This window comes from Pristiophorus japonicus, chromosome 7 (assembly GCF_044704955.1).
Source record: "Pristiophorus japonicus isolate sPriJap1 chromosome 7, sPriJap1.hap1, whole genome shotgun sequence".
Taxonomy (NCBI): domain Eukaryota; kingdom Metazoa; phylum Chordata; class Chondrichthyes; family Pristiophoridae; genus Pristiophorus; species Pristiophorus japonicus.
In genome coordinates this window covers 125102471-125127498 of record NC_091983.1, presented here as the reverse complement: position 1 = coordinate 125127498, position 25028 = coordinate 125102471, and the positions used below count along the sequence as shown (strand labels likewise).

General features: G+C 46.8%; 1 protein-coding gene across 2 annotated transcripts in view; it reads right to left on the bottom strand.

The window, feature by feature from the left end:
• Window positions 1-25028, bottom strand: part of tbc1d32 (TBC1 domain family, member 32) — a 454803-nt gene that overhangs the window by 254848 nt on the left and 174927 nt on the right. For both annotated transcript variants that reach the window (XM_070885302.1, XM_070885303.1), the window contains exons 21-22: window positions 20514-20632; window positions 17700-17819 (exon numbers count right to left, since the gene is read on the bottom strand). In XM_070885302.1, coding sequence (XP_070741403.1) covers window positions 17700-17819; window positions 20514-20632 — 239 coding nt within the window. The remainder of the gene's footprint in view (window positions 1-17699; window positions 17820-20513; window positions 20633-25028) is intronic.

The window sequence follows — 25028 nt, the reverse complement described above, 5'->3', positions numbered from 1 at the left end:
CCCTTGCCTGCAAAATTCGGCAAAAAATGAAGTTCCATGATTGGGGATGCAAAATCAGGCATTACAGAAGCAAGTTTTTGGGCCTCAGCCGAAAATCACGGCGTTAAAAAAATTGTTGTTCAGTGCCCTGCAACGTAACGTTATGTATTGTATTGGTGAGAGGAGGTCTTGTTAAATGTTACTGCAACAAAGTATGATTCATCCTTTGCAATTGGTGTCTTGTGCATCATTCCAACGTTCACCTGAGATGTGCCTTTATGGGGGCACATAGCATATCCAATATTAGCTCCATCCCTCAGTTTCCTCCATTATGAGCTGGTGACGTGCGACTCTTGGTCCGCGAGTATCTACACGCTGCGTGGATGGTGCGGCTATCCAATGGGGGCCTCGCCAGGCTCCTTTTCGTCGTCCTTCTCCTCCTCCTCCTCCTCCTCCTCCTGATGTGGGCATGCAATTCCACTGGCAATGCCTCACCCCTCATGATGGCCAAGTTGTGCAACATGCAGCACACCACAATGAATTCAGATATTTTTTGAGGGGAGTATTGAAGACTGTCTCCTGAGCAGTCCAGGCATTGGTCTGCAAGTAGAAAATGGCATATCTCTGAAACACTTCCTTTCGGAAGTGCATCCTTCTCACACACTGCTCATCAGAGAGCTGGAGGTATGAGCATTGGTGCCTGTCAACCCATGGGGGTAAGCCCTCCTCCCCAGACGTCTTTGGCTTCTCATCATCCGAGGGCCGACATGGCCAAGAGCCCTTCTTCTAGCTTGACACCGCCTGGCAATAGCATGGAGCATGATGCACTGGCGAACTAGTAATGCCTCCATTAAATTTTCTCACTCACCTTGTAGCACTGTAATGGCAGATAAAGGTGCCGTTTGCAAGTTGGAACTTCATGCAGCGTGATGTGCGCAACCGATGCAGTCAATGTGACCTGCGATTTAGGAGCCTCATCACTCCATTTAAATACGCTGCCAATATCGCTTGTTGCACCTTGGGAACACCTGGAGCTAGATTTTTACATTTTTGTGCTCATCATCCAAAAATGGGCGTTATTTCCGGCATGGGCGGTAAAAATGGATTTTCAGATCGCCGGCTTCTCCCCTATTCTCAAAGCACCTCGGGCTAGAACCTCCACTTTTTTTGCATGCTTAACGCCTATTTTACCGCTGAAATGACGTATAATGCCCAGATATCGCCCATTTAGCCACAAAATGGAAACTGACGGGCATTTCTCGGAAACTTATCGCCGAGTGTCACTTTCCCCATATGCTTAATGCTGGGAAAAATACCGCCCGCCCACTTTATTTGGGCGGAATCATCAGAATGGGTGAAATCAACGCCCATAATATCGCCCATCATTAATTTCCGCACTGATTTAATGCCAAGATTCAATAAAACTGCCCACCCACTTTTTTTTGTCGTACTTACCAAAACTACCGGCCATGAGATCGCCCAGTGTCACTTTCATCACTTCGCACACATATCGCCCACAATATCACTCACCCAAAAAACCGCCCAGAAAAAGTGGAACGAACTGGAACTAATCACAGCGTTATGGATGCCATGTTCGACATAACATGTCGCATCCTTTAAAAGACTGCTGTGCTTCAACCTCGGGGGAGTTCAGATGTACTCTACAAGTCGTTGGTGTTGATGTGAACATCTCTACAAACATCTTGACCATACTGTGACCGATTAGAATTGAATAGGTGTCTTCATCGGGACATTCCTTGTTTCTGAACAATCGGTGGAAAACAGAGAGCTACTGCAATGGGGCCTATCCTTTCTTACCCTCTCTTGATGACCAATTACATGCAGCAGACTCGAGATCGGCGAAGGTACGCTCCACAGCATTATGTGCCCAATGTAAGACATGCCAGACTGATGAGGAGGACCAGACGTTACATCCCCCGCAAGTACAGGGAGAAGCATTCTTACCTCGATTTGCCCAACACCACCTGCCTTCGGAGACTGCACTTCCACAAAGAGGTTATCACTGAGGTATGCCAGCTGATAAGGGAAGAGCTGCAGCCTGCCAGCACCATCAGCACTGCACTGTCAGTCGAGGTCAAAGTCACCATGGCACTGTCATTCTATGCCTCGGGTTCTTTTCAGGCCACAGCTGGTGACATTTGCGGACTTTCTCAGCACGCCACACATTGCTGCATTAGACAGGTCACTGAAGCCCTGTACGCACGCAGAATGGACTTGATCAGCTTCCTTATGACCAGGGAGGTACAGAGTGAGAGGGCTCTAGGGATTGTCCAGAATTGTAAACTTCCCCAAGGTGCAGGGAGCAATAGACTGTACGGACATCGCGATGCGGGCACCTTTTCAGGATGTAGAGGTTTTCAGGAACCACAAGGGATTCCACTCCCTGAATGTCCAACTGGTTGTTGACCACCAGAAAATTATATGCCAGTGAATGCTAAATTTCCGGGCAGAATCCATGATGCTCACATCCTGAGTGAGAGCACTGTATTTGACTTGTTTAACAATCAACTACAAGGTCAATGCTGGATGCTTGGTGACAAAGGATATGGCCTCGCCATCTGGCTGATGACCCCCCCTGCATGACACCCACACCGAAGCCGAGAGGCGATACAACGAGAGCCACAGAGCAACTCGCAATATCGTGGAGAAAGCCATTGGAGTGCTGAAGCAGTGCTTTAGATGCCTGGACCACTCAGGAAACGAGCTCCAATGCCACCATGAGCAGGTAGTTCAATTCGTGGTGGTGTGCACCATGCTGCACAAATTGGCTATCAGGAGGGGACAAGAATTGCCTGATGAGTCTGACAGTCCACCTCATCAGAGAGAGGAAGAGGAGGACGAGGAAGCGGACGCTTACATCGGCCCTATAATCAGGCAGACGCAGAAGCCATGCCCCCGCCCCCCTGTAGACCACATGAAAGGGCTCATGGTGGCATGATAGCTGCAAGAACCTTACGTCAGGAGCTCATCAATGATCACTTTGCCTGAAAGAACGTTGGTTTTATTTAAAAGGCTGACACACTGCTGGGTGTGCAGGTGATACAGCAACAGTGGGCATCACCTAGGTAACAGTTAAAGTTGATTCAAGTTAAGTTTCATTATACCCTTTGATGTTAAGTAATCACCAGCATGTAACGGTGCAGCTATCTGAGCCAATGTGCAACAAGGTTTTGTTAAATAAAAAACATTTAAACTGAACATTTGTCTGAAATCATCAGTATTTCTGTAAAATCCAAACCTTACCCCTCCCCACCCCCGCTTCTCCTCCCCACCTATACCCCTTCCCCTCCTGACTCCAAGCCGCCTGGCTGAGGAGCTCCTCAGACGATGCTTCATTGGGGGGGGGGGGGGGGGGGGAGGAGATGACAGCCAAACTGCTGCTTGGACGGATACGGGAAAGGATGATCCTGAGGTGGGAACGTGCTCCGAGCCAGAAGCAAGATGTTGCTGCTGGCTCGCATGTGTGGTTGGCAATGGGGGTGCGGCGCTCCGGGACCACGAGGGGCCCTCTGCCACCAGTGTTCCTGGCTACCAGCTCCAGGGCCTCCACCATCACGTCCATGTTACATCTTATTTGTTGGATAAAAACTCCGTGCCAACTATATTCTTAGTGCTTAGTAGGCTTTTTGCTGCTGGTGAATCTCCCTCGTGCCTCCTGCAACAGTCAAACAAGCACACACCACAGCCACACATGCATTTACTCCCTCTGAGCTCCCTCTCTCTGTCTTCTCTTCTGCGCATGTCATGATGACCCTTGACCTCCTGAATCCCGGGAATCAAGCGTTGCCATGCCATTGCTAAGGACGGCGACATTTTACAGCAGAAGGTCAAAAATTTTAACGCTACCACCCATTTCATATCGCTGGTGGCAACGCCCATTTTCAAAAATGGAGACTAGATGCTTTGAGAATGGGTGAGAAGCCGGCGTCTGAAAACCCTTTTTTACTGCCCACGCCGGAAATAACATCCATTTTTGGGCGATAAGCACAAAAGTGAAAAATCCAGCCCCTAGTCTCCATTTTTGAAATTGGGCGTTACCACGAGCGATATGAAATGGGCGGTAGTGTTAAATCTCGCTGACCTTCTGCCGTAAAGTGTCGCCGTCCTTAGCAACGGTATGGCAAAGCTCGTTTCGCGAGATTCAGGAGGTCAAGGGTCATGTGCAGAAGAGGAGACAGAGAGAGAGGGAACTGAGAGGGACTGAAGGCGTGTGTGGGTGTGATATGGCTGCTTTGGGAGGCAGGAGGGAGACTTTAGAGCTTTACAGCAAAAAGGGAAACAAAAATTAGCAGTTACCAGCCACATATTTGGCCTACAATGGAGGGAGAGGAGGAGGCATCACAGCACGCTGTGGAAACTGACACAGGAGACAGCAGTGAGCTGGGAGAGGAGCACATTGGTGGGCACAAGAGAGCAAGGAGGTTCTTGGACGAGGCAAATGCCTCCCACCTGCAGGAGGTCAAGTTACGCTGGGGTGATTTGACGCAGGGATGGCGTGGGAAGCCCACCCTAAGGCCTACCAGAAGATATGGACAGAGATAGCAGAGGTGGTCTCATCGGTGTCCAATGAGGTGTGCGAGGGAAACCAATGCTGCAAACGATGGAACGACCTTGTCGGATCCGCAAGAATATTACATTTATTTACATGTACTTAAGTATTTATATAATTTGATTAGTAACGGTCACGAGTGACTATCAGCAGAAGTGAGGTCTTGCACTTTTACCGGGAATGTTTTACTCAAAGCCTGCGGTCGCGCTGCACGTCTTTAGGTAAAGAATGATAATTATCATAATAAGCATGATTACATCTGTGGGTTATGTGTTGTATCAATCTCTGTGACAGTACCTAGCAAGGATATCACGCAATGATCTCATGCCATGTCATAGAAACATAGACATAGAAAATAGGTGCAGGAGTAGGCCATTCGGCCCTTCTAGCCTGCACCGCCATTCAATGAGTTCATGGCTGAACATGCAACTTCAGTACCCCATTCCTGCTTTCTCGCCATGCCCCTTGATCCCCCTAGTAGTAAGGACTTCATCTAACTCCTTTTTGAATATATTTAGTGAATTGGCCTCAACAACTTTCTGTGGTAGAGAATTCCACAGGTTCACCACTCTCTGGGTGAAGAAATTCCTCCTTATCTCGGTCCTAAATGGCTTACCCCTTATCCTTAGACTGTGACCCCTGGTTCTGGACTTCCCCAACATTGGGAACATTCTTCCTGCATCTAACTTGTCTGAACATATCAGAATTTTAAACGTTTCTATGAGGTCCCTTCTTATTCTTCTGAACTCCAGTGAATACAAGCCCAGTTGATCCAGTCTTTCTTGATAGGTCAGTCCCGCCATCCCGGGAATCAGTCTGGTGAACCTTCGCTGCACTCCCTCAATAGCAAGAATGTCCTTCCTCAGGTTAGGAGACCAAAACTGTACACAATACTCCAGGTGTGGCCTCACCAATGCCCTGTACAACTGTAGCAACACCTCCCTGCCCCTGTACTCAAATCCCCTTGCTATGAAGGCCAACATGCCATTTGCTTTCTTAACCGCCTGCTGTACCTGCATGCCAACCTTCAATGATTGATGTACCATGACACCCAGGTCTCGTTGCACCTCCCCTTTTCCTAATCTGTCACCATTCAGATAATAGTCTGTCTCTCTGTTTTTACCACCAAAGTGGATAACCTCACATCTATCCACATTATACTTCATCTGCCATGCATTTGCCCACTCACCTAACCTATCCAAGTCGCTCTGCAGCCTCATAGCACCTTCCTTGCAGCTCACACTGCCACCCAACTTAGTGTCATCTGCAAATTTGGAGATACTACATTTAATCCCCTCGTCTAAATCATTAATGTACAATGTAAACAGCTGGGGCCCTAGCACAGAACCTTGCGGTACCCCACTAGTCACTGCCTGCCATTCTGAAAAGTACCCATTTACTCCTACTCTTTGCTGCCTGTCTGACAACCAGTTCTCAATCCATGTCAGCACACTACCCCCAATCCCACGTGCTTTAACTTTGCACATTAATCTCTTGTGTGGGACCTTGTCGAAAGCCTTCTGAAAGTCCAAATATACCACATCAACTGGTTTCCCCTTATCCACTCTACTGGAAACATCCTCAAAAAATTCCAGAAGATTTGTCAAGCATGATTTCCCTTTCACAAATCCATGCTGACTTGGACCTATCATGTCACCTCTTTCCAAATGCGCTGCTATGACATCCTTAATAATTGATTCCATCATTTTACCCACTACCGATGTCAGGCTGACCGGTCTATAATTCCCTGTTTTCTCTCTCCCTCCTTTTTTAAAAAGTGGGGCTACCCTCCACTCGATAGGAACTGATCCAGAGTCAATGGAATGTTGGAAAATAACTGTCAATGCATCCGCTATTTCCAAGGCCACCTCCTTAAGTACTCTGGAATGCAGTCCATCAGACCCTGGGGATTTATCGGCCTTCAATCCCATCGATTTCCCCAAACACAATTTCCCGACGAATAAGGATTTCCCTCAGTTCCTCCTCCTTACGAGACCCTCTGACCCCTCTTATATGCGGAAGGTTGTTAGTGTCCTCCTTAGTGAATACTGAACAAAAGTACTTGTTCAATTGGTCCGCCATTTCTTTGTTCCCCGTTATGACTTCCCCTGATTCTGACTGCAGGGGACCTACATTTGTCTTTACTAACCTTTTTCTCTTTACATAGCTATAGAAACTTTTGCAATCCGTCTTAATGTTCCCTGCAAGCTTCTTCTCGTACTCCATTTTCCCTGCCCTAATCAAACCCTTTGTCCTCCTCTGCTGAGTTCTAAATTTCTCCCAGTCCCCGGGTTCGCTGCTATTTCTGGCCAATTTGTATACCACTTCCTTGGCTTTAATACTATCCCTGATTTCCCTTGATAGCCACAGTTGAGCCACCTTCCCTTTTTTATTTTTACGCCAGACAGGAATGTACAATTGTTGTAGTTCATCCATGCGGTCTCTAAATGTCTGCCATTGCCCATCCACAGTTAACCCCTTAAGTATCATTCGCCAATCTATCCTAGCCAATTCATGCCTCATACCTTCAAAGTTAGCCTTCTTTAAGTTCTGGACCATGGTCTCTGAATTAACTGTTTCATTCTCCATCCTAATGCAGAATTCCACCATATTATGATCACTCTTCCCCAAGGGGCCTCGCACAACGAGATTGCTAATTAATCCTCTCTCATTACACAACACCCAGTCTAAGATGGCCTCCCCTCTAGTTGGTTCCTCGACATTTGGTCTAGAAAACCATCCCTTATGCACTCCAGGAAATCCTCCTCCACCGTATTGCTTCCAGTTTGGTTAGCCCAATCTATGTGCATATTAAAGTCACCCATTATAACTGCTGCATCTTTATTGCATGCACCCCTAATTTCCTGTTTGATGCCCTCCCCAACATCCCTACTACTGTTTGGAGGCCTGTACACTACTTCCACTAACGTTTTTTGCCCTTTGGTGTTCTGCAGCTCCACCCATATAGGGTCTAAGTTTCCACACGATAAAAAACGGGCACCCGTTTTTCGCGCCTACAATGGCGCCAGAAAAAAAACGCGCGATTCTGGAGCGCCCTGCAGCTCCTTGTCTGTTTGGCGTGGCGCACAGGGGGGCGGAGCCTACACTCGCGCCGATTTTGTAAGTGGGAGGGGGCGGGTACTATTTAAATTTGTTTTCTTCCTGCCGGCAACGCTGTGCGTGCGCGTTGGAGCGTTTGCGCACGCGCAGTGTGATGGAAACATTGGCACGCGGCCATTTTTGTAGTTCTTTGTAGCTGTTTAGTTTTTGAACATTTTTTTAATAAAAGCACATTGCCATCAGCACATCAGCGCTGAGAAGGCTGCAGGAAGCCTTAGAAAGTTGAGGCAGCCGTTTCCCGACAATCTCCCCCTTTTGCCGTCGGGAAATGGTTCCTCAATTTCTGAGGCTTCCTGCAGCCTTCTGTCTCCTACCCTCCCGCCGTCTGGAATGGCTTCCTCCCCCGTCCCCCCGGCGTTCGGGAACGGCTGCCTCGTTTTATGAGGCTTGCTGCAGCATTCTCCCTGGCTGAAGCACTTTCACACAGGTAGGAAGATGGTTTATTTAATCTTTTCTTTGCTTATAAATGTTTATTCAGGTTGGATTTATTTGTATAATATTTGTATAAGTATAATTTAGGATTTATTGTAGAATTTAATGACTTCCCTTCCCCCCCACCTCCCCACCTCGTTCTGGACGCCTAATTTGTAATCTGCGCCTGATTTTTTAATGTGTAGAACAGATTTTTTCAGCTCTACAAAAATCTTTACTTGCTCCATTCTAAGTTAGTTTGGAGTACGTTTTCACTGTGGAAACTTTCAAATCAGGCGTCAGTGGCCGGACACGCCCCCTTTTGAAGAAAAAATTCTGTTCTAAAGTAGAACTGTTCTACCTGACTAGAACTGCAGAAAAAAAAATGTGGAGAATTGCGATTTCTAAGATAGTCCGTTCTCCACCAGTTGCTCCTAAAAATCAGGCGCAAATCATGTGGAAACTTGGGCCCATAGATTCCACATCATCCAAGCTAATGTCTTTCCTAACTATTGCATTAATCTCCTCCTTAACCAGCAATGCTACCCCACCTCCTTTTCCTTTTATTCTATCCTTCCTGAATGTAGAATACCCCTGGATGTTGAGTTCCCAGCCCTGATCATCCTGGAGCCACGTCTTTGTAATCCCAATCACATCATATTTGTTAACATTTATTTGCACAGTTAATTCATCCACCTTATTACGGATACTCCTTGCATTAAGACACGAAGCCTTCAGGCTTGTTTTTTTAACACCCTTTGTCCTTTTAGAATTTTGCTGTACAGTGGCTCTTTTTGTTCTTTGCCTTGGGTTTCTCTGCCCTCCACTTTTCCTCATCTCCTTTCTGTCTTTTGCTTTTGTCTCCTTTTTGTTTCCCTCTGTCTCCCTGCATTGGTTCCCATCCTCCTGCCATATTAGTTTAACTCCTCCCCAACAGCACTAGCAAACACTCCCCCTAGGAAATTGGTTCCGGTCCTGCCCAGGTGCAGACCGTCCGGTTTGTACTGGTCCCACCTCCCCCAGAACCGGTTCCAATGCCCCAGGAATTTGAATCCCTCCCTGCTGCACCACTGCTCAAGCCACGTATTCATCTGCGCTATCCTGCGATTCCTACTCTGACTAGCACGTTGCACTGGTAGCAATCCCGAGATTACTACTTTTGAGGTCCTACTTTTTAATTTAGCTCCTAGCTCCTTAAATTCGTTTCGTAGGACCTCATCCCTTTTTTTACCTATGTCGTCCTGTCATCTTTTATAGAAAAAGCTATCGACGATGAGGTCCATGCAGAGGCGAACGAGTGGGGGGGCCACCAGTCCCCAGCGGCATTGGCTAGGATAGATTGGTGAATGGTACTTAAGGGGTTGACAGTGGATGGGCAATGGCAGACATTTAGAGACCGCATGGATGAACTACAACAATTGTACATCCCTGTCAAGCGTAAAAATAAAAAAGGGAAGGTGGCTCAACCGTGGCTATCAAGGGAAATCAGGGATAGTATTAAAGCCAAGGAAGTGACATACAAATTGGCCAGAAATAGCAGCGAACCCAGGGACTGGGAGAAATTTAGAACTCAGCAGAGGAGGACAAAGGGTTTGATTAGGGCAGGAAAAATAGAGTATGAGAGGAAGCTTGCAGGGAACATTAAAATGGACTGCAAAAGCTTCTTTAGATATGTAAAGAGAAAAAGGTTAGTAAAGACAAACGTAGGTCCCCTGCAGTCAGAATCAGAGGAAGTCATAACTGTGAACAAAGAAATGGCAGACCAATTGAACAAGTACTTTGGTTCGGTATTCACTGAGGGGGACACAAACAACCTTCCGGATATAAAAGGGGTCAGAGGGTCTAGTAAGAAGGAGGAACTGAGGGAAATCCTTATTAGTCGGGAAATTGTGTTGGGGAAATTGATGGGACTGAAGGCCGATAAATCCCCAGGGCCTGATGGACTGCATTCCAGAGTACTTAAGGAGGTGGCCTTGGAAATAGCGGATACATCGACAGTCATTTTCCAACATTCCATAGTCTTTGGATCAGTTCCTATGGAGTGGCGGGTAGCCAATGTAACCCCACTTTTTAAAAAAGGAGGGAGAGAGAAAACAGGGAACTATAGACCGGTCAGCCTGACCTCAGTAGTGGGTAAAATGATGGAATCAATTATTAAGGATGTCATAGCAGTGCATCTGGAAAATGGTGACATGATAGGTCCAAGTCAGCATGGATTTGTGAAAGGGAAATCATGCTTGACAAATCTTCTGGAATTTTTTGAGGATGTTTCCAGTAGAGTGGGCAAGGGGAAACCAGTTGATGTGGTGTATTTGGACTTTCAGAAGGCTTTCGACAAGGTCCCACACAAGAGATTAATGTGCAAAGTTAAAGCACATGGGATTGAGGGTAGTGTGCTGACGTGGATTGAGAACTGGTTGGCAGACAGGAAGCAAAGAGTAGGAGTAAATGGGCACTTTTCAGAATGGCAGGCAGTGACTAGTGGGGGTTCTGTGCTGGGGCCCCAGCTGTTTACATTGTACATTAATGATTTAGACGAGGGGATTAAATGTAGTATCTCCAAATTTGCAGATGACACTAAGTTGGGTAGCAGTGTGAGCTGCGTGGAGGATGCTATGAGGCTGCAGAGTGACTTGGATAGGTTAGGTGAGTGGGCAAATGCATGGCAGATAATGTGGATAAATGTGAGGTTATCCACTTTCGTGGTAAAAACAGAGAGACAGATATTATCTGAATGGTGACAGATTAGGAAAAGGGAAGGTGCAACGAGACCTGGATGTCATGGTACATCAATCATTGAAGGTTGGCATGCAGGTACAGCAAGTGGTTAAGAAAGCAAATGGCATGTTGGCCTTCATAGCGAGGCGATTTGAGTACAGGGGCAGGGAGGTGTTACTACAGTTGTACAGGGCCTTGGTGAGGCCACACCTGGAGTATTGTGTACAGTTGTGGTCTTCTAACTTGAGGAAGGACATTCTTGCTATTGAGGGAGTGCAGCGAAGGCTCACCAGACTGATTCCCGGGATGGCGGGACCGACATATCAAGAAAGACTGGATCAACTGGGCTTGTATTCACTGGAGTTCAGAAGAATGAGAGGGGATCTCATAGAAATGTTTAAAAATTCTGACAGGTTTAGACAGGTTATATGCAGAAAGAATGTTCCCAATGTTGGGGAAGTACAGAATCAGGGGTCACAGTCTAAGGATAAGGGGCAAGCCATTTAGGACCGAGATGAGGAGAAACTTCTTCACCCAGAGAGTGGTGAACCTGTGGAATTCTTTACCACAGAAAGTTGTTGAGGCCAATTCACCAAATATATTCAAAAAGGAATTAGATGTAGTCCTTACTACTAGGGGGATCAAGGGGCATGGCGAGAAAGCAGGAATGGGGTACTGAAGTTGCATGTTCAGCCGTGAACTCATTGAATGACGGTACAGGCTCGAAGGGCCGAATGGCCTACTCCTGCACCTATTTTCTACGTTTCAATGACTGACATGGAGGAGCGGGTGCTCGCACTCGTGGGGAAGCACACCCGAACAGCCACGGAAGTATCTGCAGACCCTGAAGTGATGCCACGTGAGTAAAGCTTACACCATTGCGTGATGTAAAGTCAATAGATGCCACACCCACTCATATCTGAACAATCATATATGATAGATGATTTAGAAAATTGTCCTCGAAATAATGCTGGCCTAATGAAAATCATTGCAATGCAAATGTGTTGATAGTCATGAAATGTGATGTCTGTGATGATTTTGATAGCGGTGGTGCTTTTGTCGTGCATATGCTGTGTGTAGCGCTGGACTCATCTTGTGACCCAAGCACCCCCTTCTCCTCTAATAACCTCATTTGTGTTTTGCAGCTCAACCAGCAGCGCAGCCCCAGGCAAGACCGGGATGGCAGAACTGACAAATGAGGAGCGACTGGGTCGAATGGGCCTGTATTCACTGGAGTTTAGAAGGATGAGAGGGGACCTCGTAGAAACATATAAAATTCTGACGGGACTGGACAAGTTAGATGCAGGAAGAAGATTCCCGATGTTGGGGAAGTCCAGAACTAGGGGGCATAGTCTAAGGATAAGGGGTAAGCCATGTAGGACTGAGATGAGGAGAAACTTCTTCACTCAGAGAGTTGTTAACCTGTGGAATTCCCTACCACAGAGAGTTGTTGATGCCAATTCATTGGATATATTCAAGAGGGAGTTAGATATGGCCCTTACGGCTAAAGGGATCAAGGGGTATGGAGAGAAAGCAGGAAAGGGGTACTGAGGGAATGATTAGCCATGATCTTATTGAATGGTGGTGCAGGATCGAAGGGCCGAATGGCCTACTCCTGCACCTATTTTCTATGTTACCACAGAGGCCAGAAGGTGGGGGTGCGGGGCCGGACTCTCCGGACGATCCTACATCTAGTGCTGAGGAGCTCCGATTCTCGCCAGTCAGTCCGCTGGATCTGTTCTCCACAGATGAGAGCGCCGACTTTGAGGTATCTGCATCGCCACACTCCAGAAGCCATTTCACCCCAAGGCCACCGGTCATTCCCGCCTCCATTCTGGAGGTACTGGCCGCAAGCACCTCGCCACAGGGCACCCCATTTGTCCCCAGGACGTCGCCGGCCCCGCGGACATGGCAGGTCTGATCCACGAGCACCACATGAGAGCGGAGAGATGGTACAGTTGTCCAGGAGAACTGTAGACATTGGTGACCAGCTCATCGAAGCATTGGGGGGGCATATCCCGACAGCTGGGCACCATGACCAAGTACATTCCGTGGATGGCGAAGGCCCTGGATGCGATAGTCAGGAACACTGCTGGCACAGGCCTCCCACCCTTAGGTTCCGCACCACCACTGCGAACGACAGAGAGCAAGGATCAAGATCCTGCTTCTACATGAGAATGGTGCCCCCTCTGCACCCGTACCCGTGCAACCACTGCCTCCGTCTTCGTCCCCACCAATGAGGCACCCAGGACGTCGCTGTACCCGCGGAGGCCCCATGGACATGGCAGGTCTGATCCACGAGCGCCACATGAGAGCAGAGATGGTACTATTGTCCAGGAGGACTGTAGACATTGGCGACCCTTGACCAGGCGCCGTGGAGCAAGGGGGGGAAGGGGTAGAGGTGGGGAGGGGAAGGGGGTAGAGGTGGGGAGGAGGGGGGAAGGAAAATGAGGTGCACGTCCACAGGTGATGGCTGTGTTATATCTCCATCTGGGTGTATGCAATTTGTTGTAATGTATGGAGGGAGGGGACCACCCTCCTGCTTTGCATTTGTATTCTGTGTTGCTGGACATGTTGACCACTTGATTGATGTCAATGTAGGAAAAAGTGGGTGTGGGCGGAGATGGGGTGTTTTTGCCTGTGATACTTCTGATTTCAGACCAATGTTGGTATAAAAATGGTTTTATTGAACATAACCTTGTTAAGCATTGTCTCAGATAGCTGGACCGTTACACACTGGTGATTCCTTAACATGAATGAAGTTAAGTTTTGTTTAACCCTATCAATGTAAACTTTATCTGACACCAAGTGATGGGCACCATTGATGTCTAAGTAGCACACACAGCAATGTATCAGTATTGCCACTCACAGCAACGTTCTTTCAGGCAAATCATTCAGATATCACTCCTCACCTAAGAGTCTTGCAGCTATGTAGTCACCACGGGCCCTTTCCTGCGGTCTGGACAGGGTCGTGGGCATGGTTGCATAGACAGCCTGATTGTCTGGTCCTAGCTCAGCGTTCATCCCCTCGCCATCCTCTTCCTCTCTCTCCTGAGGTGGAGCATCATTCCCATCTGTCAATTCTTGGCCCCTCCTGATAGCCAGATTGTGCAGCATGGAGCACTTGACCATGAATCTACCTACTTGCTCAGGGTCGTGCTGTAGCTCCCCTCCCGAGTGGTCCAGACATCTGAAGCGCTGCTTCAGCACAGTTATTATTTTCTGGACCACATTGTGTGTGTCTCTGTGGCTCTGGTTGTATCGCTTCTCAGCCTCGGTGTGAATATCATGCAGAGAGGTCCATCAGCCAGGTGGCTAGGCCATATCGGTTATCACCAAGCATCCAGCATTGTCCTTGTGGCTGACTCTTAAACATGTCAGAGACAACGCTCTCACGCAGGATGTGAGCCTCATCGAAGGTGCCCGGACATTTGGCGTTCACTGCCATAATGATCTGGTTGTGGTCGACAACTAGTTGGACCCTTCAGGGAGTGAAATCCTTTTCTGTTACGAAAACGCTCCGGGTCCTGAGAAGGTGGCCGCATGCCGATGTGAGTGTACTGAATAGCTCCCTGCACCCTGGAGAACTTAGCAATGCGGTAGAATGCTCCAGCCCTGTCAGTCTGAGCCTCCGTGGCATAGGGAAGCTGATAAAGTCCATCCTTCTCGCATACAGGGCCTCCGTGACCTGTCTAACGCAGCGATGGGTTGCACGGTGAGACAGAGAGCAAATCTCGGCCACGGAGGCCCGAAAGGAACCGGACGCGTAGAAAGACAGTGCCGCGGTGACCTTGACCTTGACTGAAACTGATGTCCTGATGGCAGGCTGCATATGTGGCCTGATGAGCTCACATATTTCATTGATCACCACCTTGTGGAAGTGCAGTCTCCGAAGGCAGGTGTGGTTGGACACATCGAGGTAAGACCTCTTTTCTCTGTACATGCGGGGTATGTATGGTCTGGCCCTCCTCCTCATTCTTGCACATCTTAAATTGGGCACATAATGATGTGCTTTACACATTGAGCCATCTGCAGTCGATGCAGGCTGAGAAATGGCTGGCCCCATTGCAAAGAAAGTATAATAGCGATTGATCAGAAACAATAATTTCCTCACTAAAATACACCTAGAGTAAACCCCCAACATTCCAAAGTCTGAAAATATGCCTGTCGAGATGGTCACTTCACCAGACAAGAACTCCCGAGTCAATGCAAACTCCCCCAAAGTTGAAGCAGCCTTTTGAATGAAGCGAACTGCGGTTTTAAAAATGGCACCCACACCGCTGGCTTTAGTTCAGAACAGTTCCATTTTTCCTGGGTGTTTTTTTTGGGTGAGCGATATTGTGGGTGATGTGTGCGAGGTGATAAAAGTGACGGTGGGCAATCTCCTGGGCATTAGTTTCGCCAAATGTGCTCCTTACGACAAAAACAAATGGGTGGGCGGTATTATTGAATCCCGGCGGTAATTCCGTGCAGAAAGTAATGCTGGCCGATATTATGGCCGTTTATTTCGCCCATTCTGATGATTCCGCCCCCAAAAAATGGGCGGGCGGTATTATTTTTTCCCGTCGTTTCGCACATGGGGAAGTAATGCTCAGCGGTAAGTTTCCGAAAAATGCCCGTCCAGTTTCCATTTTGTGGCTAAATGGGCCATATACGTCATTTCAGCTGTAAAATGGACGTTAAATGGGCATTAAGCATGCAAAAATTTGGAAAATCTAGCCCCTGGTTTTTGAGACGTTTCCTGGTGTAGGCGTTAAATGAGGCGATAGGTCCAAATTTTGCACCCGGGGCAGTAGCGGATCATCGCATGTTGATTGACATCATGATCTCAGTAAAACTAGAGGGTGGGGCGGTAAGTTTTTGCGCCGCCGCAAACCATGAACTGAATGTGCCGGCTGAATGGTAAAAGCTGGACACCCGCCGTAACGCCTAGAAATACCATTTACTGCCCCTCTGGGGCGCTAACAGAAGAGCAAGCGAGCCGAAAATCCAGCCCTAGTTTTGCCTACAAAACTGCATGCTTAAGAAGGAACATTTCAAAACTGCATTCTTGCAATTTTATTAGTAGGTTATAAATTAAAGTGAAAAAGATGAAATGTTTGCAACAATCTTCAGCTAGTAATGCCGGTGGATGATTTTGCTCGGCTTCCTCCTGAGGTCCCCACCACCACAGATGTCAGTCTTCAGCCAATTCGATTCACTCCACATAACATCAAGAATTCGCTGAATGCACTGGATACACCAAAAGCTACGAGCCCTGCCAATATTCCATCTATAGTGCTGAAGACCTGTTCTAATACAGCTAAAGCACTGTTAGCTACCCAACAATGTAGAAAATTGCCCAGGTATGTCCTATCCACAAAAGGACAAATCCAACCCGGTCAATTACCACCCCATCAGCCTATTTCCAATCATCAACAAAGTGATGGAAGGAGTCATCAACAGTGCTACCAAGTGGCATTTACTCACCAATAACCTGTTCACCAATGTTCATTTTGGGTTCTGCCAGAACCACTTGGTTCCAGACCACAATACAGCCTTGGTCCAAATATGGACACAAGAGCTCAATTCCAGAGGTAAAATGAGAGTGACTATCCTTGACATCAAGGCAGCATTCAACTTAGTGTAATACCAAGGAGCCCTGCCAAAATGGAAGTCAATGGGGATCAGGGGGAAAATCCCCACTGACTGGAGTCATACTTAGCACAAAGGAAGATGGTTGTAGTCATTGGAGGCCAATATTCTGAGCCCAAAGACCCTAGGTCCAAACATCTTCAACTGTTGCATCAATGACCTGTCCTTCATCATAAGGTTAGAAGTGGAGTTGTTTGCTGATGATTGCAATTCGCTCCATTCGCAATTCCCCAGATAATAAAGCAGTCCATACCCGCATGCAGCAAGACATGGACAACATCCAGGCTTGGGCTGCTAAAAAGCATGTAACATTCGTGCCAGACAAGTGTCAGGCAATGACCATCTCCAACAAGAGAAAGCATAACCACCTCCCCTTGACATGAATGACACTACCAGACCGAGTCCCTCACCATTAACATCCTGAGGGTCACCATTGATCAGAAATGTAACTGTACTAGCCACATAAATACTATGGCTACAAGAGCAGGTCAGAGTCTGGGTATTCTGCATCGAGTGGCTCACCTCATGACTGCCCAAAGCCTCTCTACCACCTACAAGGCACGTCAGGAGTGCAATGGAATATTTTCCATTTGCTCAAATGGGTGTAGCTCCAACAACACTCAGGAAGCTTGACACTATCCAGGACAAAGCAGTCGCTTGATCAGCACTGACTTAAATGCCCACTTGCTCCACAATTCGTGTACCATGGCTGCAGTGTGTACTATCTACAGGACGCACTGCAGTAACTCGCCAATGTTTCTTCAGCAGCACTTCCCAAATCCGCGACCTCTGCCATCTAGTAGAACAAGGGCAGCAGGTGCATGGGAACACCATCACATTCAAGTTGTCCTCCAGACTTGGACTTGGACACCATCCTGACTTGGACATACATCACCATTCCTTCATTGTCGCCGAGTCAAAATCCTGAAACTCCCCATCTCTTAGGCAGTCACTCGGACTCCCCATCTAACAGCATTGTGCGAGTACCTTCACCCCACAGACTGCAGCATAAAAAGGCGTCCTAGCACCACCTTCTCAAGGGCAACTAGGGATGGGCACTAATTGCCAGCCTTGCCAGCGACGTCCACATCCCGAGAATGAATAAAAAATAGAAATTAAACAACACTTTCCGTTTGTCAAAAGAAAACTCTCGCTGCTAAAGTTTAAGGTAAACATATTTATCTTAAAACATTATGCAGAATTTTTTTAATAGCAATAATAACTCAAAAATTGTAAAGTAATTGTTAGAAAATGCAGGCACACTTACAACAATTGAGCTAGGTACTTCACGTAAGGAATATGCTGCCTTGTTTGGCAGTGGCAGATTGCCAATCAGTTCATACACAGCGTGGTAAGACGATAGCAGGTTTACCAGAGCTAGGAATGACTTAGAAACACATAAAAATTTATATTAATATTTATAAAAATTAAAAAGCATTTCATAGTAAGCATGAAGAAATATTCTCCAAAATAAAACACAGAACAAGAAACCATACATATTGTACATTGATTAGAAGGGGTATTGCACGGTGTATTTTTTGGAAATACAAACTGTTGACAGTATATTCAACACAAGCATGAACAGTTAATTGTTTCCAGCCAAAGTATGTCAAAGGTCATATCTTTATTTGGAGCAAAACAAAGAGGAAAGTTTTTCTCTATAACTACTCCAATCAATACAAACTGGCTTCATGATGATTACAAACATCTATCTCTTTCCATATAGATGAATGCAATAATGAAGAGACCTGTACTGATCGCTTTACATGGACTGTTAGGTATTTTAAACAGCTGCTGGTCTACACTCATGCAGAAGTTTGTAATAGCATGGAGTGTGCGATGGATCCTGAGACAGAGAATCAGAGCCTGCCTCCTTCACCGCTCCCCCAGCCCACCACCGGGCAGGTCAGAGTGCTTTGCACAATGCACAGACACATACACCACCTCACTCCCGAGAGAGAGAGAGAGAGAGAGAGAGAAACACAGAGCTGCAGGCACCGCCATTGTGCAACATGCGCGCGCTGTGTCTGTGGCTCCCGCTTGCAGCCTGTGGGCGTGGTCCCCAGCACCAGCAGAACCCGCACTGAGTGATAGCAGCTCCAGCCAATCGTCGCACACACTGACTGACTGCCGCTCCAGCCAATCACTGCGCATACACACCGCAGCAGCACCCCGGCCCGGCCCAGCCCGCGCGCTGCAACACCGCTTAAAGGGGCAGTCCATGTCGGGACTGATGCCGGACCAGGGATGTTTCTCGGAATCCCGAACTGGAGAGGTACAACCTGTATACACAAGACTGTTCAACAAGAATTTCAACAACATTCTGAACTGATTACTGTGCAGCCTTTAGCAGTTATTATATACAAAAATATCTTTAATAGGATGTTTTTTCCCTCACCAATATTCCCATCCCTTCCTAAAAGCATTGGCACCTTGTGACATTCTGTAGGCTCCAGTTACGGTGTTGGTAGCTCACTCAAGTGGAATTATTCATGCATAAGCTTCAACAAGGTATTCCAATGCCAAGCCTAATCTTGTCTTCACCCTACGTCCACAGATTTGCACTTCCAGCATGTGTTGCTGGTCACTAATCAGGGGTGGTTGATGACAAATGTGGCACCCATATCTCTGTCCCAACTGAGATCCGTTAACTCAGCACTGGAGCAAGATTTAATTTTTAAAATTACGAAGTTTTTTTTTCCACACAGCGATCTGAACAAATTGTGGTGCCATTAGCTAGGGGAACAGGCCAATATTAAAGGGTAAATTTTCTGATTGCATTCTCCTATTGCAGAATTTTGCCCGCTGGGATATGAACGGATGGAAATTCATAGGCAGCATGATCATAAACCCTTGATTTGTAAGTCGGAAAAATGCAATCAAAAAATGTATTCTTAAGTGATAACTAAAATTAGGTCCTAAAAATGTTGATCTTAAAGTCGAACCATAAGAACTTCTTTAAAATATAAATCAAACTGCTTTATTTTTTTTATTTAACATTGTTTTGTTTAAGATGAAGAGGATATAGATTTCTACTTACTTTAAGAATAACTGTTATTTTACTTATTTGCTGCTTGTTTTTTTAGCACTAACCACAACCTGCAAAACCTGCAATTTTGCAGCAGAGGTTATGATTGTCGACAAATAATGAATAAAAAAGGAAAGTGAACCAGTGTCAGATTTCTAGCTGCAAGTTACTACGATTATTGGAATAAACTAATGAAGAAAAATATAATTCTACTCGAAGAAAATTAGATTTAACAGGAAATAGGAAACTGCAAATAGATAATTTCTTTGGATTAAATGGAAATGTTTGTCTTGCATAGAATTACATAGAATATAGAGCACAGAAACAGGCGATTTGGCCCAACCAATCTATGCCGGTGTTTATGCTATACTCGAGCCTCCTCCTATCCTTCCTCATCTAACTGTATCAGCATAAACCTCTATTCTCTTCTCCCATCGAGCCTCCCTTTAAATGCATACTATTCGCCTCCCTCACTCTCTACGGTAGCGAGTTCCACATTCTCATCACTCTCTGGCTGAAGAAGTTTCTTTTAAATTCCCTATTTGATTTCTTGGTGACTATCGTATATCAATGGCCTCTAGTTTTTCCCTTTTCCACAAGTGAAAACATTCCCTCTGAGTCTACTCTATCAAAACCTTTAATAATTCTGATTCTTTGTCAGGGTAGTTCAGTGTTGGACTTTCACTGCTAGAACCCAACTTCAAATTCCCCTCTGACTGGTGAATTAAAAGTCTTATCTGGTCACATGGGTCTTTTGTGAAATAACCCTGGGCAGTCTAAATCTTGTACATCCAGCAGAAAACTTCCTTGATCCAAAATTGGCTATCTGAAAGGCCACAGAATGGTTGATGACAGAGACAACAAACTGGGATAGTAGGGAGTGCTCTTCTGACCAGAGGGAAGGTATTACCATACTGTATCTAACCTGGGAGAGATTGGCTCTCCTGAATCTCTCCTCACATGGATCACCTGAAATGGAAAGCAGTCCATTCCTTATTACTGACAGCACCAGATGGCTTAAAATCCAGAGTTCGGTTTCAAACTTTCCCATACCTTCTGACAACTTCTGTCTATGGGTTCCACCGGTGTTGGTTTTGGGTTGATCATTCTTGCATCATCTCTTCCACACTCCAGAACACACCACAGCTCCATTACTAGGGCTTTAATGAACCCTAACAGCAAAAATAGATTCTATTATTCAGACATTAAATGATGACACGCTAAAAAATACTGTACATCAAAAATCTGACAGCTAGCATATACCATATTGATTAATCAGATATTCCGCATCAAATGAATTGTCAGCACAGATGAAGTTACTCACATATGACTTACTATCTTGTATATTTATTCATTTTGTGGCTAGGATTGGTAATCTCAGTCCCTCTAGCTTACATTTTTCAAAAGGGTGAAAATCCAGTATCATTTACAGTAGGAAAGAAATAGGAGCTGAATATTTGGCAATGTTAATTTAAGAAGGCATATAAAAGTGCTCACAGGAATAACAATGGGAATGTTTAGATTATTTTTAATTGGCAAAGATGTATTATAAATATTCAGCTGCAACCATAAATTATGAGATGCAGGAATATGAGTTGGAACCATGGGGGTTGAGGAGTCTGGCATCTGTATTTGGAAGGTGGTGGGAGGGGTTCTGGAGACTGGGAGTACTGAAAGATTAGGAAGAATAGGAGGGGTTGCTGGCATCTGTAGGCAGTCAACGAGGGGCCTGAGAGACTGGTAAAACTCGGGTATGGGAACAGCTGAGCATGGGAGAAGAGGTGTAGGCTAGGTTGTGGGAGCACTGGAGGGCTATGTTGTTAGAGCATTTAAATGGGAACTGCAACCACTGAAGGGGCTGGGAAACAGCGGGATGTGAGCGTGATACAGTCAGAACTCCATCTTCCCAATTGCCTTCACTACCCACTACCCTTTCATTTCCATTGCCTCCTCTATCTCTTTACACCACCCCTCAACCACTGCATTCCCCCATTCCCTTTGCTCCTTTTCACCTACCCAGCTGAAGAGAAGGATCACTGCAGAACCAGAGCCCAAAGGAATTGAGAGGCAAAAGAATTGCTGCTGGATATTTTTTTATTATTCAGTCATGGGATGTGGGCATCGCTGGCAAGGTCAGCATTCATTGCCCATCCTAATTGCCCTTGAGAAGGTGGTGGTGAGGTGCCTTCTTGAACCGCAGCAGTCTGTGTGGTGAAGGTACTCCCATAATGCTGTTGGGGAGGAAGTTCCAGGATTTTGACCCAGCGACGAAGAAACGGCGATATATTTCCAAGTCAGGATGGTGTGTAATTTTGAGGGGAACTTGCAGGTGATGGTGTGCCCATGCGCCAGCTGCCACTGTCCTTCTCGGTGGTAGAGATCGTGGGTTTTGGAGGTGCTGTCAAAGAAGCCTTAATGAGTTGCTGTAGTGTATCTTGTAGATGGTACACACTGCAGGCATGGTGCGCCGGTGGTGGAGTGAACAGTGAATGTTTAAGGTGGTAGATGGTCAAGTCGCTGGAGAAATACCACCAACGATGTCTCCGCAAGATCCTACTAATCCCCTGGGAGAACAGACGCACCAACATTAGCGTCCTCGACCAGGCTAAGATCCTCAACACTGAAGCACTGACCATACTTGATCAGCTCTGCTGGGCAGGCCACATAGTTCGCATGCCAGACACGAGACTCCCAAAGCAAGTGCTCTACTCGGAACTCCTTCACGGCAAACGAGCCAAAGGTGGGCAAAGGAAACGTTACAAGGACACCCTCAAAGCCTCCCTGATAAAGTGCAATATCCCCATTGACACCTGAGAGACACTGGCCCAAGACAGCCCTAAGTGGAGGAAGTGCATCCAGGAGGGCGCTGAGCACCTCAAGTCTCATCGCCGAGAGCATGCAGAAATCAAGCGCAGGCAGCGGAAAGAGCGTGCGACAAACCAGACCCACCCACCCCTTCCCTCAACGACTATTTGCCCCACCTGTGATCGAGACTGTGATTCTCGTATTGGACTGTACAGCCACCTAAGAACTCATGTTAAGAGCGGAAGCAAGTCTTCCTCGACTCCGAGGGACTGATGATGATGATGAGATGGGGTGCCAAACAAGCGGGCTGCTTATTCCTGGATGGTGTCAAGCTTCTTGAGTGTCGTTGGAACTGCACTCATCCAGACAAGTGAAGAGTATTCCATCACACTCCTGACTTATGTCTTATAGATGGTGGAAAGGCTTTAGGAAGTCAGGAGGTGACACTCACCACAGAATACCCAACTTTTGCTGGTGGTATTTCTCCAGCGATTTGAGGTGTCTACTGTATATGGTCCATGTCTCTGAGCCATTCAGGAAGGCGGATATTACTACAGCTTGGTGGCAGATTTGAGGGCCTGATGTTCGAACATTCTTTTCCTCAGGCAGCTGAAGGCTGCACTGGTGCACTGGAGGCAGTGTTGAATCTCGTCGTCAATGTCGGACCTTGTTGATAAGAGGCTCCCGAGGTATGGGAAAGGGTCCACGTTTTCCAGGGCCGCGCCGTAGATCTTGATGACTGGGGGGCAGTGCTGTGTGGCGGGGACAGGCTGGTGGAGGATGTTTGTCTTATGGATGTTTAGTGTAAGGCCTATGCTTTCGTACGCCTCAGTGAAGAAGTTGGCTATGACTTGGAGTTCAGCCTCTGAATGTGCGCAGACGCAGGCGTCGTCCATGTACTATAGCTCGACGATAGAGGTCGGGACGGTCTTGGATCTGGCCTGGAGACGACGAAGGTTGAACAGGTTCCCACTGGTTCCAACGATGTCTCCGCAAGATCCTGTAAATTCCCTAGGAGGACAGACGCACCAATGTTAGCGTCCTCGACCAACATCCCCAGCATTGAAGCACTGACCACACTCAATCAGCTCTACTGGGCAGGCCACACTGTTCGCATGCCTGACACAAGACTCCTAGGGCAAGCGCTCTATTCAGAACTCTTTCACGGCAAACAAGCCAAAGGTGGGCACAGGAAACGTTTCAGGGACACCCTCAAAGCAACCCCACTGACACCTAGGAGTCCCTGGCCAGAGACCGCCCTAAGTGGAGGAGGTGCATCCGGGGGCAGGGGGAGCGGAGCACCTCGATTGTCATCGCCGAGAACATGCGGCGGCCAGGTGCAGGCAGCGGAGGGAGCGTGCGGCAAACCAGTCCCATCCACCTTTTCCCTCAACGACTGTCTATCCCACCTGTGACAGGAACTGTGGTTCTCATATTGGACTGTTCAGTCACCTAAGAATTCATTTTTAGAGTAGAAGCAAGTCTTCCTCGATTCTGAGGGATTGCCTATGATGATGACCCAGCTTTTGACCTGCTCTTGTAGCCACGGTATTTGTGTGGCTGGTCCAGTTAAGTTCTTCGTCTATGGTGACCCCCAGGATGTTACTTGTGGGGAGCCGACGATGGTAATGACCTTCCATGTCAAGGGGAGATGGTTAGACTCTCTCTTGTTGGAGAGAGTCATTGCCTCACGCCACACATCAGCCCAAGCCTGAATGTTGTCCGGGTCTTGCTACATGCTGGCATGGACTGCTTCTTTATATGAGGAGTTGCGAATGGAACTGAACACTGTGTAATCATCAGCAAATATCCCCACCTCTGACCTTATGATTGAGGGAAGGTCATCGATGAAGCACCTGAAAATGGTTGGCCGATGGAACTCCTGCAGCAATGTCTTGGGGCTGAGATGATTGGCCTCCAAGAACCACAACCATCTTCCTTTGTGCTACGTATGACTCCAGCCAGTGGAGCGTTTTCCCCCCAATTCCCACTGACTTCAATTTTACTAGGGCTCCTTGATGCAACATTTAGTCAAATACTGCCTTGATGTCAAGGATATATATATATAATGGCACTGAAAGCTGAAAAGTGGTGTCAAAACTAAGCTGAAGGCTGACATTTGGTGAGTAGAAGGGCAGCAGGCCTAAAGCAGCTCAGTAATGTGCAGACAATGAGGTGGGAGGTAGAAGAGTAGGTGAGAGAAGGGCTTAAAGCAGTCCAATAACAAGCCGAAAGCGGAGAGACCCAGAGGTGGGAGAAAACGCTATGGGGGTTAGAGAAATGGGCTCCTCACTCATTCAATTACTATTTTAAATTGATGAACACTTGTCACTGACTCAGCAACCAGAGGAGATAGTTTTATCCTATTTATCCTGTTGAAATCACATAAAAATCTCTATTAAATTTCCTCTTCGCCTTCTCCGTTAAGTAGAAATAGTCCCAATATTTCGTCTCTCCTGATAACCACATTCATCCTAGTGAACCTACACTGTACATTTTTTGATGTTTTTAATTACCTTTCTGTAATATGGTGCTCAAAACTGTACAGAGTACTCTAACTATGGCCTAACTATTGCCTTGTAAAAAATGTATTAGCTCCTTTGTTCTTGTACAAGGCCCTATGCTAGAAGCCTTTTTTTCTGGCTTTATCTGCGTGCATTGCAATTTCATGGAATTAATGCAGTTGAACCTGACTATTCATCCACATGCTCCAGCAACTTTCCATTGAATGTATACTCAATTGCTTTTCCACTGACAATATAT